Raw genomic sequence first — 12710 nt, 5'->3', positions numbered from 1 at the left:
TTTAGAAGAATTAATAAATTACCTTTTTAAAAAGTGTAACTCTTCAGAGCTGAGAATGAATCCTATACTTGGCTAGCTATGGAAATGGAGGAAATGGGGCACAGTCACATTTTGGGTTGTGATTAATGAAAACAAATGCCTATGGTTATGAAAAGATGGCCCGAGGTCCTTGGGATGCTTCAGAACAGTGATGGAAAATATGTTGTCATTGGAAATCAAAGCTTCCAGGGATTATAGTGACTCAAACCCAGGAATTCTGTGCTAAGTAGAATGTTAGAGTCTCCTCTGAACTCAGTACAAAGGTAGAGCAGACCTCCTTCCCCTTGGTTCTGCTTTCTGGATTTTTAGTTCACCCAGCAGCTGAAGGTATTAAATGACAACAGCCTGAAGATAAGCGATCCATAGGTTTAAAATCATGCACTGTCCTAAGTAGCATGGCAGCATCTCGGGCCATTCTCTCTCTCCTGCCTCTGTCCGTGGTATCTACACAGGCAACTCACCTGTTGTTAGTCACTTAGCAGCGGTGGCAGTGCCCAGGTGCCATGCCATTGCATGCTTGCTCCTAAGGTTAGTGCTATCTGCAGGCTCACACCTCTGTTGGCGGTCTTGAAATTTATCGCCTCTCCAAGGTAAAAGGTAGATCATTGCAGTGTGATCCACCAGCAGAGTGTACTGTGAATATCAAGCAGGGTACTCAGTTGTTTGACGTCTACAATAAAGGAGCAGGTTAAAAATAAAGGGGGAATCCTAGCAGTCTGCCTATTTTACCTTATTTTGGCATCCGAGAATCATGTCTTGGAAACACACACTCGATCTAGCTGCCTTCATAGATGATGCAGCTAGGGTTTGCAGCATAAATATGCTGAGCAGGTCTCTCTGCTAGCAAAGATAGAACCAGAACAATGCCCTGCTGATTGTCTTTCTAAGAATTCTGAACCCTGCTGAGTTCATGGGGCAACATTCTTGTGCATGGCTTGCAGCTTAAACGGCTTCTGAATCCAGCATCCTTCAGCCAGTGGATGAGAAAGCAGACAAGCACCTAAAGGAACAGTGCAGTGATGATTTGTTTGCAGTCGCCTGAGCTAGGCTTTTGCTGAACATATTGCCATTCAGCATCACCCCAACCACTCCAACAGGGCTGTATGGTAGAAATTATCATTGTCTCAAATATACAAGTATGAAAACCTAAGGCTTATAAGATTAACTAGCTTGTGGGGGAAAATCACATAGCCAGAAATAGAGTGAGGTAGACTTTGGCTCTGCCCAGCTCTGAACACACTGCTTGAAAGTGCAAGAATGTCTCGAAGGTTAGGAGACAATTTTACACAGGGCTTTTGAGGATGTCTTGAGTTCTTCACAAACACAGTAAGTGTAGAAACAGAACCAAATTCCCGATGACACTTTGTTTCTCTGAGCAGATAGCACAGAAGTAGAGAGCACTTAGCTGAGAACATTTACAAAATTCCATCACTCCCTTGATGGAAAAATCAGATGAAACAGAAAGCACTTTCATAAAGTACTTTCTTAAGATAGTTTAAAAATTGGAGTGTAAAGATAGAGGTCATGTGTGATGTATATTAAGATAGAAGCTGTAAGAGCTGTAATTCTCTAGGTACTTCTTATGTGTTAGGAAAGAGACCAGGCGGTTTAGAAGCACAGTCAGTTGAACAGCCACCAACACTTCGAGACGCCTTCCATGTTTAAGATGTGCCCTGCACCACTCCACATGGTACCATTCATATAAATGATGACAGGCACAGTGGCTTTGAGTGTGGGCAAGTGCAATAGCCCTGCACACAAGATTGTTACTAGTATCCCACTCACCAAGAACTTGGTGATTTGGTTCAAACTTGATGTAGCTAAGAAAGCACAGATCTGGGTTGTCACTCAGAGCTTCCCCCTGTAGAGTCTTTCTTTGTTCTTTGCTGCACTTGGCACACTCTGCCCCAGCAAGTATCAAGCTGATTAAGCCTGTATCACCACATGAGCCTGGTTTATATGAAATCAGTCTTCATAGGCAACCCAAAGCCAGCCATTAATGATTCGGTACTATTAGCACTCTGATGGTGGCTATCACAGTCCAATCCATCTTGAGGGGATATGTTTTAAATACAAAATAAACACAGCCCATCTGAGTGCACATTGATTCTCTGTTCAGTACCTTTATCCATCCTGTTGATCCAACATACACTGGAAAAATAAAATCACTGTTGAGAAACGGTACTTGGTTCAGCCTGACTACACTGAGTTGTCTCTAGCTTACAGGGGAAAAAAATACCAAGTTTTTCGGGGGAAGTCCAGGAAGAACAGTGTATGAATTAATTTTAGTTTCAAAAGAACAGCAGGAATTATTCAGGTAAAAAAATACTTATGTTAATATGATGCAACTGGCACATATTATCAGTGTGACCAGTGGTGCTTTCCAAACAACAGCTGCTAGGAAAATGTACACAAGAAATGTGGCAGACCTGAGCAAGATGTAATTTCTGTTTCTAGTCACTGTGTGTGTTTTTCCTGATCATTACATCTCTCCACTCACCCCCGCCCCCACCAGGATGTAGGGTTTTGCTTAAGTTGCAAAGTCATAGTTAAATGAGGCGCCTGGCTCTTGCTTGGCTGAGCCTGTATGAGCACAAAGCTATGAATATTCTGAACTGGTTTGAAAGGTAGTGCTATGACCATTGGCCACTGTTAACATGTTTCATCTATTAGGTTCAAGTTATTCTGCATGACATTAGCACAGGGGAGCAACTACTTATTCTTGCATTATGTGCTGCCATGTTCCAATGACAAGGAGTGAAAATAATATAGTTCTGGCATGAAGAATGTGAACCCATTGGCTCTGCTCCCCATGATTGTTTGCGGGGCTCTGGGCAAGCAAGCTGAGCTCTGGTTCTTACGGGCTAGTGTTAAAAATAAAAATGACAATGCAAAGCTCACAGATAGCTCTGAAGTTTCCCTAGGTTGATAATGTACACAAAATGTTTGGCAAGTCTTTGGTTCTTAGTGGACACTAAATTATAGCTATTATTATTATCATCATCATCATATTGCATTATTTTCTGCTGCGCCATGGGCAAGGGTCTGCCCATATAAATTTTCTTATTTTAATGCTAGCTGGTAATTCTTCAAGTGACCTTTGTTTGTGACAACTTATGCATATGTTATAATATACTTAAAGAGTGAAAGGTAAACTCGTTTCTTTGAATGTTAATTCATATCATTTCTTCCCAGAGACTGTTGGTTTTGGCGAGTATCTGTGTAGCCCGCTTTAATTACCTCATTAGGCTCATTCAATTTGAGGAATTTTCACACCACTTTGAAGATGGCAACAGTTACAGAAAACTGTAAGGTGTGTTCCCTGTCTTCAAAACGAGCTGGGAAGGCACCCGATTTTGTTTGTTTACTGCAGAAAAGGAATAGCCCTGAAATACCAAAGAAAGTTGTGTCTGGCTTATGCTTTCCCTCTTGGCCACAGTTAATGCCCCTGATAAGATAATCTGTCCTCATCCATCATAACAAGGAGGAAGATGAAGTGGATAGTGGATCCCAATATCATTTGGAACTGATGACGACAGAGTAGGGTATTTCACAGTCAAAGCCAACTTACTCAGCCCATCCATCCATTCAGTTTTAGAGAGGAAGTCGCACCTGAGCTGTGTGTGAATAACCAAATCCCAGGCAGAACCCTTGGGATTTAATACCATGTCATTCTGTAAAGTTCTGCCACCGCCCACCCATGTCTGCTCTATTATCTATCTCTCTTGTCCATCTCTGGTTTGACAAGGTATTTGTTTCTGCATTGATGTCGTGGTTTGAGCACTCCCTCTGTCTACAGGACTTGTCACTTGATGAATTTCCTATCAATGAGAATGGGCTGCTTTCTCCACAGTATGAATCTATTGGGTAGTAAATGCCTTAGAGGAACTTCTGCATTCATTTTCTTCCAAACTCAGTGCTTGCAGGCATCTGGCTCTCATTCTTTCTCTTTTATGCCTCAGTTCTTGTTTCTGTATTCTCTCTTCCAGAATACCTTATGTGTGGACGTGCATACCTCAGTCAGACAGACCTGTTAGCCTGCTAATAGCCATGCATATACCACAAAGGTTTGACTACATTTTGTAGTAGAAATTTAGTAGTAGTAAGAAAGTTCCTGTCCAAAGCTCTGTGTAATGTTTGCTGAAAGGCACATTCGGTGCGTGGTTTACAGCACAAATGCTACTTTAGAAATAAGCAGAAAGGAAGCTGTATGTGATCTTTCCTTTTCAACAAGGAAGGATCCACACCTTGTATATTTGGCATAAAGGCAGAAATGTTTTTCAGAAGAGAATAATAGACCCCCAACAAGCAACCCACGGAATTAACACTAGTCAAGTCAATCTCTTTGATATACTCATTCAGAATGAAATGTCATCAACTTCTTTAGTGATATAGCAAATTTCTTTTTAGCTGTATAAATATATATTCTTAATTTTTAAAGAAAATGTAGTTACATCCCTCTTTCTACTTCCTGTCCTCCCTAAAACTCTCCTATGCCCCTCACTCCCTCTCAAATGCATGGTCTCTTATTATTGAATTAATGTCATTGCATATATAAGTAAATGAATAAATATATAAATATAGCCTGACAAGTCCATTTAGGGTTGCTTGTATTTGTGTGTTTCTATGGCTGAGCACTTGCTATTGGATAACCAATTAGTGGGCTCATCCTTGGGAAAGACTAATTTTCCCTCTCACTAGTCATTAATTGCCTGGAGCTCTTCATCTAAGGTTGAAGCCCCGTGAGATTGGCCCACCCACACTGGCATGTCGGTTGGTCTTGGCATTGCTCATATCTTGTTTAGGCGGCCATATTGTTGAAATCTCATGGGTGTGGCCACCTTGTCATGTCTACAAGACCCAACCTCACAGCAGGTTTTTTGGGTCCTCTGGCTCTGATGCTCTTTCTGTTCCCTCTTCTGTGGTATCCCTGAGCCTTATGTAGTTGACATAAAGGCAGACGTAGGGCTTGTGTTGTAGATGCACAAACAGTTTTTCTCCTTGATTCAAGGAGAGAGTAAAAAGAGACAAAGATTTTTCTTTTTTCCTCTCCCATCAAAATATGTATTTTGGTTTGTGTCGCTGTTGGTGTTTATCTTCTCTTCCTAGCTCCTGCTCCTAATCTGAAAAAAAGTGGGATAGAAGGCATAGGGAGAAGAGCAATGCCTGTATCCTGGCAGAGGAAGAGTGAGAATCCCTGTATTCCAGGCAGTTCTGAAGCATCCTATTCCTAGGGCTGTGTGGTTGAAACAGGTCACACAACAAGCCTGTTGTGAATTCCTGTTTGAAACTATTAGCGCCTCAGTTGACCATCTGCACAGCGTGGGGTGTTGGGGGTCAGCTGGGGGTTCCCTTTGTTCCCTTCTCCTCTTGCTCTCCTAAACTACCTTATCAGTTGCTTCTGCAATCTGGGCCCCCACCCCTGTACAGACAAGCGATTTTTATTTGTCACAACAAACAGATCATTTGTTGTGACAAATAAAAATTTCTTTGCATGGAATCCTGGCCACGAGTTTCACTTAACTACATTATTTTCTAAGAGTCATAACCTATGCATAGCATGACCAACCATAACTGGTCTAGCTAATGCATTTAATACAAAGCCTCCAATGCAGAAATTAGCACTTCAGGTGAAGTCATTCCATGTAGGGCACAGTCAATGTCTCTAACAAAACAGTGCTCTGCCCTCATCCAATTCTACAATGAGGAAGATAAAATATATTCTAGCAGAAGTATTAAATACCAATATTATGTGCCACATGATTGAGCACAGAAACAGCAGTGACAAGAAGGAAGAGGCCAGCACAGGCCACAAAATCAAGGACAAAGGAGGTTTTGAGTAACAAGTGCCCAGAGCGACTTTGAATTGCAGTGACCTTGTGAAGGTTAACCAGTTTTGCTTCTTGCTTCCATGTTGTTGGAGTTGAAAGAGTTGGCCATTTTTGCCTTGAGTACTTTAAAAAAAATTTTTCTGTGTGCATTATCTCTGGGTTGTGATTCCTGATATTGAAAGAAATATGATGTCTTCTATGTGTTTGTCTCGGATGCAAGCGAGTGGCGCTGTAGGTACAGAAACAAGGCATATGTTTGGAAGGGGGAAGTGGAAGGGAGGCAGATGGGACTGTGGACATTGATTCTTACTTCATGTCACTTCTGAGGAATGCATTATTGATGGTGGAGGTTGAAGAGTTTCAAGCTGGTAAAAGTCACTGTCGACCGATGTGTTGCTTTGAGTTTGTAGGAACGCCCTCAAAGACAAACCCTTGCTATGTTCTGCCCACCAGTGGGCTTTTTGTGCATCGGGGTGAGAGAAGAAATGAACTGTGTTTCACTGCAAATGTTGAAAGGAAAATTTTGAGCCCATGCTCACCCCCTTAAGCAAATGTAGTTGTCATGATTCTATGGGCATAACTGTGGAACTATTGAGCACAGAATAGGCAATCAATCATTTAATACCAATGTACAACCATCAAATGGATGGACAGGTAGAATAATTATTAAGACCACAACCTGGGCTTCTTGTAATATTATATCTCAAAAGCGTAGGATAAGAGGAATAAGGCTGAGTGTGTTATTTCTTTGACTATTCTGGATTGAGATTCAGAATATATCCGTGCTTTTTCCTGATGTTGGCATTCTCCTTGTGCCTTGTCTGCCTCTGAAATTCATTTCTGGATATAAAGCTCAGAGCAGGTGGACCGTAAAGCTTTGCTTATTAGTTGCAGTGGGAGGGAGGGTATGAATGGCCCTAGCCTTCAACTAGAAGTTAGTCTATCCAATTGAGGACAGTTTCCCCAAGGGCTTCTCTTCATCCATGCAGAGAAGTAACTTGGATCTAACGTAGAGGGCTGTTATTAAAATGACCAAGTTCCACAACTTGAAACAGTGTCCTCTGTGTCACCATCTCCCCATTTCCCACTCTTCCCTCATCCGACTTTCTCGGCTTCTGTGAGCATGACTACTTTAGCCATATTTTAGAAGAGAGATCTGGAATATTTGTTCTTCTATTTCTGGAATATGTTAGTATAATGCTCTCCAGGTTCATCCAAGCTACCGTAAGTGACATAATTCCTCCCTTTGTGGCTGAATAATATCCTAGGGAGACATACACCACATTTTCTTTGTCATTCTTGGACATTTAGGTTACTTCCATATCCTGTTTACTATGAATCATGTTGAAGTGAGCACAGGGGTGCAGATTCCTCCTCAAAACCCTGACCTGAATCCTTCTGAATGCATTCATGGAGGTGGGGTTACTGTGTCATGAAGTAACTCCATTTTCAGTGTTTGAGAACTTCTGTACTCCCCATAATGGCTGTGCCAATTTACATTCTTAACTACAGTTTACAAAGGTTCTTTTTCATAGCTTCCTCTAAATTTATCCTTTTAAAAAAAATCACTACCTCCTATTTAAAGAGTGATATCTCACTGTGGTTTCCATTTACATTTCTCTGATGGATTAGTGATATTTGGTCCCTTTTTGTATGCCTGCCTTGAATTCTTGAATCTTCTTTGGACAAATATCTCTTTGGTGCATTTGCCTATTTCTTTATTAGTGTGTTAAGATTTGCTTTGCTATTGAGTTGCTGGTCTTGCTTGTATTTTTTTTGTATTAAGCCTTTATCAGTTGCATGTCTTATAAGCATTTCTTCCCCCACTTTAGATTGCATTTTCATTGTGTTGATTGTTTTCTTTGCTGTGCGGAAGCTTGCTAAGTTGATGTATTCGACTTGTCTATTTTTTGCTTTTATTGCCTCTGCTTTTGGGGCCATATCCAAGAAATTGCTGCCAATATGTTTATAGTATTGATTGTAGTGATAGTTTCACAGTGTAGACCTATTTCCAAACTCATCAAGTTGTGTACATTAAATATATACAGCCTTTTGCATGTCTTCATACCTCAGCAAAGTAGTTTAAGAATGCACTAATAACAACAGCATGCACTTTAGTGTATAATAAACTTTGAGAAACCCTATGACCCAATACTGAATGCTCCCTAGGATCCCAAGCAATCTCACTGCTGTGATCCATGAGGCTATGGTGTCAGTTGCTGGAATAGAGCAAAGATATATACACACACTTGAGAACTGCAGTCTCTTCAATGGCCTCCTGTCTGCCTCAGTTGTACCAATGGCCTCTATAAGGGGAGATGTCTGCCACCTATGAAACTAGTATCCAGAGACTGACCAGAATCAAAAAATTATCTACAGTTTGCCATAGTGTCAAGAAACACATAGTGCCCAGAGTTTTCTGGTCCTTTGTGTGTGATCAGGATGTCCTTGCTGTCTTCATATATTTCAGTTCATAGATGCTGATATGTAGTCTAGGACTGGGTAGACAAGTCAATCTTGTCTTCAATTATTAGTGAATTGATTTGAGATGAATATGACATCCTGATGTCTGATCTCATTAAAATGAAGAATAAAAGAAATATAAAAGCATATAAAAACTTATCTCTATTGTTTCATATTTTTGAGAACTGCTCCTGTAAGAAGTCATGGTCTTAATAATTATTCTGTGGCATTATCATATGTGCCCATCCATTCACTGGTTGTATATTACTGTCAAAGATCACCAGTGTTGTACTCAGGAGAGTTCCACACCCATGCCACAGAACCATGACAACTAAATTTGGTGAAGAGGGTTAATATAGGCTCAAAATCATCCTTTTCAATGTTTACCACTAAAAATGCATTATCGTAATTTTTAAAAATGCATTCTTCCCTGCAAATTTGCAAAGTTTCAGGGTTAGGGAGAAGGAGGGATGGAGAGAAAAAAGTGAGGAAGAGTGAGAATGAAGCAGAGAAAGTATACGTATCTATTCTATTTTATTGCCAAATAATACGTACCTACTGTTTGCTGTGTATGTGTGCACTGTATGCTTACTATGTGCACTTTTAGGCTGGGGACAGTCAGCATGAGTGTAGAATCGCACAGTGTAGCTGGCAAGCTTGTGTAGTCGTTCATTAAAGCATTCCCCTTTCTCTTAGGGAAACAAGGCAGCTGGATCACAGTTTCGGGCCATTTCCCTTTAGATGTGGCTGCCATGTGTCTCCATTCCAGCCCGTAGAGTGCACTGTAGAAATGGAGTCCATCACTTTTGTACATGGAAAATAAGTCTTCAGCCATGATCCTACGTTCGGTTTCTTTACGCACCAGCATCGGAGCTGGTGAGAATTCAGGCAAGGAACCCGTAAGAGAATGAGTTCCCTGGAAGGAGCTTGAGCCTCTGAGTGCTCTGGTGACCTAGAGGTCTCCTCCTATCCTTGCCTGCCGCCATGCACTGTCCTGCAGTGAACAACGAATGCACAATTGCTGGGTTGTGCTTCAGAATTGAGGTGACTGGCCTTCATTGACGGAGACCCTGTATGTCAAAGCATTTTCTATGACATGAAGCAAAACACAAGTGTAGGTTATAAATATAAAATGAGTAAAACACAGGATTTCCTTTTCTGTACAAATGCTCTGTTTTTATGTGGACTTAGCTGATACTCCAAAGCATGCTCTGTCTCCCCCCTGAATTGGGCGAATGTAGCATTTTCCTCATCTCTTCAGAAATCAGGCTGAACTCTGTAAGCCCTCTGCATCCCTCCCTTATCATCAGAACTTGAATCCAGCTGTAGCCCCCAAACCCATCTCCAGAGTTCTAGAGGCAACCCCCAGGGGTGAGAGGAAAGGAAACAATTCTCCCTGGCCACGCCCCTTTAGTCATGTGTCCCTGTGACTGAGTCCCTTGCCTGCTCTGCAATCAGCCCTCTCCCCCAATGTGAGTTCACTGTGTGGTCTTCTTTTATCCCCAGGTTATTTGATTTTCTCCTGTAATTTTCTCCCCAGCACTTTCCTATTTAGTTTTTATAGAATTTATTTTCCCTCTCCTAAGTGTAATTTTTTTGTATCTATCTTATTTGAATTTCATTTCATGTAATCCCGTCAGTGCATCCAGGCCATTTTGGATGCTAAACGTGTTGTCTCTTTCCTGACAGCTGGGTATTCATGGTAGAATATAAATATATACTTAACTCCAATGTCCACAACACTTAGAAGAGTAAAACTCGAGTAAAAGCCAGGAGAGGAGATGGAGCTGTCCACAGTGTGGCTCTAATTGGTGCTTGTTCTTACATCATGACAGCTAGAGTGAGGGCAAGCTGGCATTTGGGACAAGCCCTCTGTCTGGCTGCCTCGGGATGCCTTCATCCCTCTACATCTTTCTTGATCTCCTCTCTTTGCAGAGCTCCTTTTCTCGGTCTATGGTCCACTTGGCAGAATATGGCTATTGACTGCTCACACATTTCCCCCTATTTTAGAAACTGGCAATGACTATTAGTGGTTCAAAATAAGAGAAAACAAGAGCAAAAAAATGATAGAGAGATCAAAGGAGGAGGGAGGAAGGGAGAAAGAGAGAGAGCACATGATAATTACTCATTTGTGTTCAACTTGTTTAAACATCTATACCTTCTCTAACCGATTTCAGAAAAGAAAGCCAGGTATGTACAAATGAGGCTAATGGGCTCTCAAACTTGTAGAAGAGAAAGAACCATTCTTACTAGTTACACATCCCAGAAGATGCACTTGTGATAAGAGTAAGTGATATAGGAACTTAAAAATATCAAATGAAGGAAGAGAAAGTGAAGATGACTGATTATAACTGAACTTCTCTTGTGGTTAAATTCTACAATGATAATCACTCAAAGAGCAAAATGCTATCATTAACATATTCTCTTCAATTCTGTTCAGTTATGTGTGTGTGCATGCATATGCACACACACACACACACACACACACACACACACACACACCCACACACAGTGCCAATGGCCACAGGATCAGAGGGAATGATAAGAGGTGAATGTAAGTGACAGAAGAAGCTGCAGCCTGGTGATAGGGACATTATAGACCCAAGAGTGACCATGAAAGCATCATTGTCTTCTGGGAAGGATCAGCCCAGAATTGCTGGAGCATTGAGGAGGAAGTCAGGGTGGGAAGCAGGGAAGGAGGGAAGGGTAGGTTTTCGAGAATAATCGATCAAGACATTAGCCTGAGGATATTGGGAGACCTCAGAGGTTTTCAGCAAATGAATGACATAGCCAAGCTTTCCAGTGAAGTTCGCAGAAGCAGACATACAGGAAACAATCTAAGATGAAGACGCGTTGGGATGGGAAGGGCATGCAGGAGAAGATGATGGAGATCGGAATGGAGGTGGAGAGGGTAACAATACAGCTCCCAGTTAGCCAAGAATCCAGCAGGTCGCTAGCATACCTTTTAGTATCATAAGCAGTACTGGGCCATTTCATTTGGTCCCCAGAGGGATCCCGTGATATCAGGTACCATTGTTACAGATGAGGAAACCAGCTTAGAGAGATGACTTTTTTACCCAACTCAAGGTCTCACAGTCTGGAAGTGGCAAATTCTGTATGCAGAGCCAAGCCTGAAAATGATCTTTTGTGATTACCCACCAGTTCAGCCATTGCAGCTCTGGAGATGAGGAAATGCAGATGAGAATGTTTGGGAGGGGGCCTTAGTGAGGCCAGTTGCTGAACCCTGCTTCAGTAAGTAGGGGAGAGAAAGCGCCAAAGATGATCATCATGCTTTGAGCACAGGGCTCTGGGGTGGTGAGCGCAGAAGTATTAGATTTCTGTCCATACTAGAAAGAGCTCTTTGACATTCATTCCAGTTGAAGAGTTACCGGGAGAGCCAGTTCTTTGGCACCGTGGTTTCTAGAACACCGGCTCTCCCATGCCCAACAACTAGTCCATCCCTTTATCTCTTTGGCATGGGCCCTTCAGCCAATATTTCCAGCTGCCTTTTTTTTTTTTTTTACAGTGCCTTCAGTCCCTGTCCCCTGACCTTTCACCCCATTCACATAGCCCATCACCTTCCTTGCATCTGGCCAACCCTCTGTTCTGTGCCCGCTCTCCAGGAAGTACCCAGAGCTGTCTGTGAAATCAGTCGGTCTACCTGCCATCACTCAACCTTGTTTTCCTCTGCTCCACATTAGCCTTTCCCTCTCCTATGGCCCCTAGTCTTTTCTTCAGCCCTAGCCATCCACCTATCACCCATCCTTGCAGGTAACTTTGAACATCAAGGTCCTGCAAACTGAAGTTCTTTAAATGGGCTATACATGTTCCACAGCTCCCTCTACCCCTGCTGTTCTTTCTCTTAGTCGGGGGTGGGGGGGGGAGAAAAGAAAAGAAAAAGGAGGTGGGTTTTTTTCCCCAAATGAGCCTTGATCTAGGAGTGGTATGCCTACTGTTTTTCAATACATTGTTAAAAATTTATTTGTGGTACAAATTCGTTTTGTTATTTTTTAATCCTTATTGTGTCCAGGGAAAAAGGGTTGGCTTGTTAACAGCGTTCTTTTACGAGAAGGACTAAACTCTACTCATCCTTACCTCAGGACAAGACGAAGTGGGTTAAGCTTCAATCAACTCCGTCTTAATTAGCCCCCAAATGAGGCTGCACTTCCATTTCTCAGCCTCAGCCAGTGAATTGCTGCATTTAAAGAATAATTTTGCATGTCAGAAAGGCAGAAATTATTAATATCTCAAAACCCTGTTTTTACCGTGTATTACACATGAACAAGTTTTCAGGTGTTATCAATTATATGATTGTTTTGTACCTAAGAGGACTGGGGAGAAATTAAATGTACAATGCGAATTTAATCCTGATTTCCA

At 41.8% G+C, this 12710-nt stretch overlaps 1 protein-coding gene across 6 annotated transcripts in view; it reads left to right on the top strand.

Annotated features, from left to right (window-relative positions):
- The window catches only part of Tenm2 (teneurin transmembrane protein 2), a 942842-nt gene that overhangs the window by 396648 nt on the left and 533484 nt on the right, over window positions 1–12710 (top strand). Inside the window, exon 6 of one of the 6 annotated variants that reach the window (XM_059270354.1) lies at window positions 3326–3354. The exons of the other annotated variants lie outside the window; for them this stretch is intronic. Within the exon in view, the coding sequence (XP_059126337.1) occupies window positions 3326–3354 (29 nt within the window). The remainder of the gene's footprint in view (window positions 1–3325; window positions 3355–12710) is intronic. 6 annotated transcript variants of the gene reach the window in all.

The sequence above is a fragment of the Peromyscus eremicus genome, chromosome 8a (assembly GCF_949786415.1).
Source record: "Peromyscus eremicus chromosome 8a, PerEre_H2_v1, whole genome shotgun sequence".
Taxonomy (NCBI): Eukaryota; Metazoa; Chordata; class Mammalia; order Rodentia; family Cricetidae; genus Peromyscus; species Peromyscus eremicus.
The sequence above is the reverse complement of the archived record's forward strand: the minus strand, read 5'-3'. Positions and strand labels throughout refer to the sequence as shown.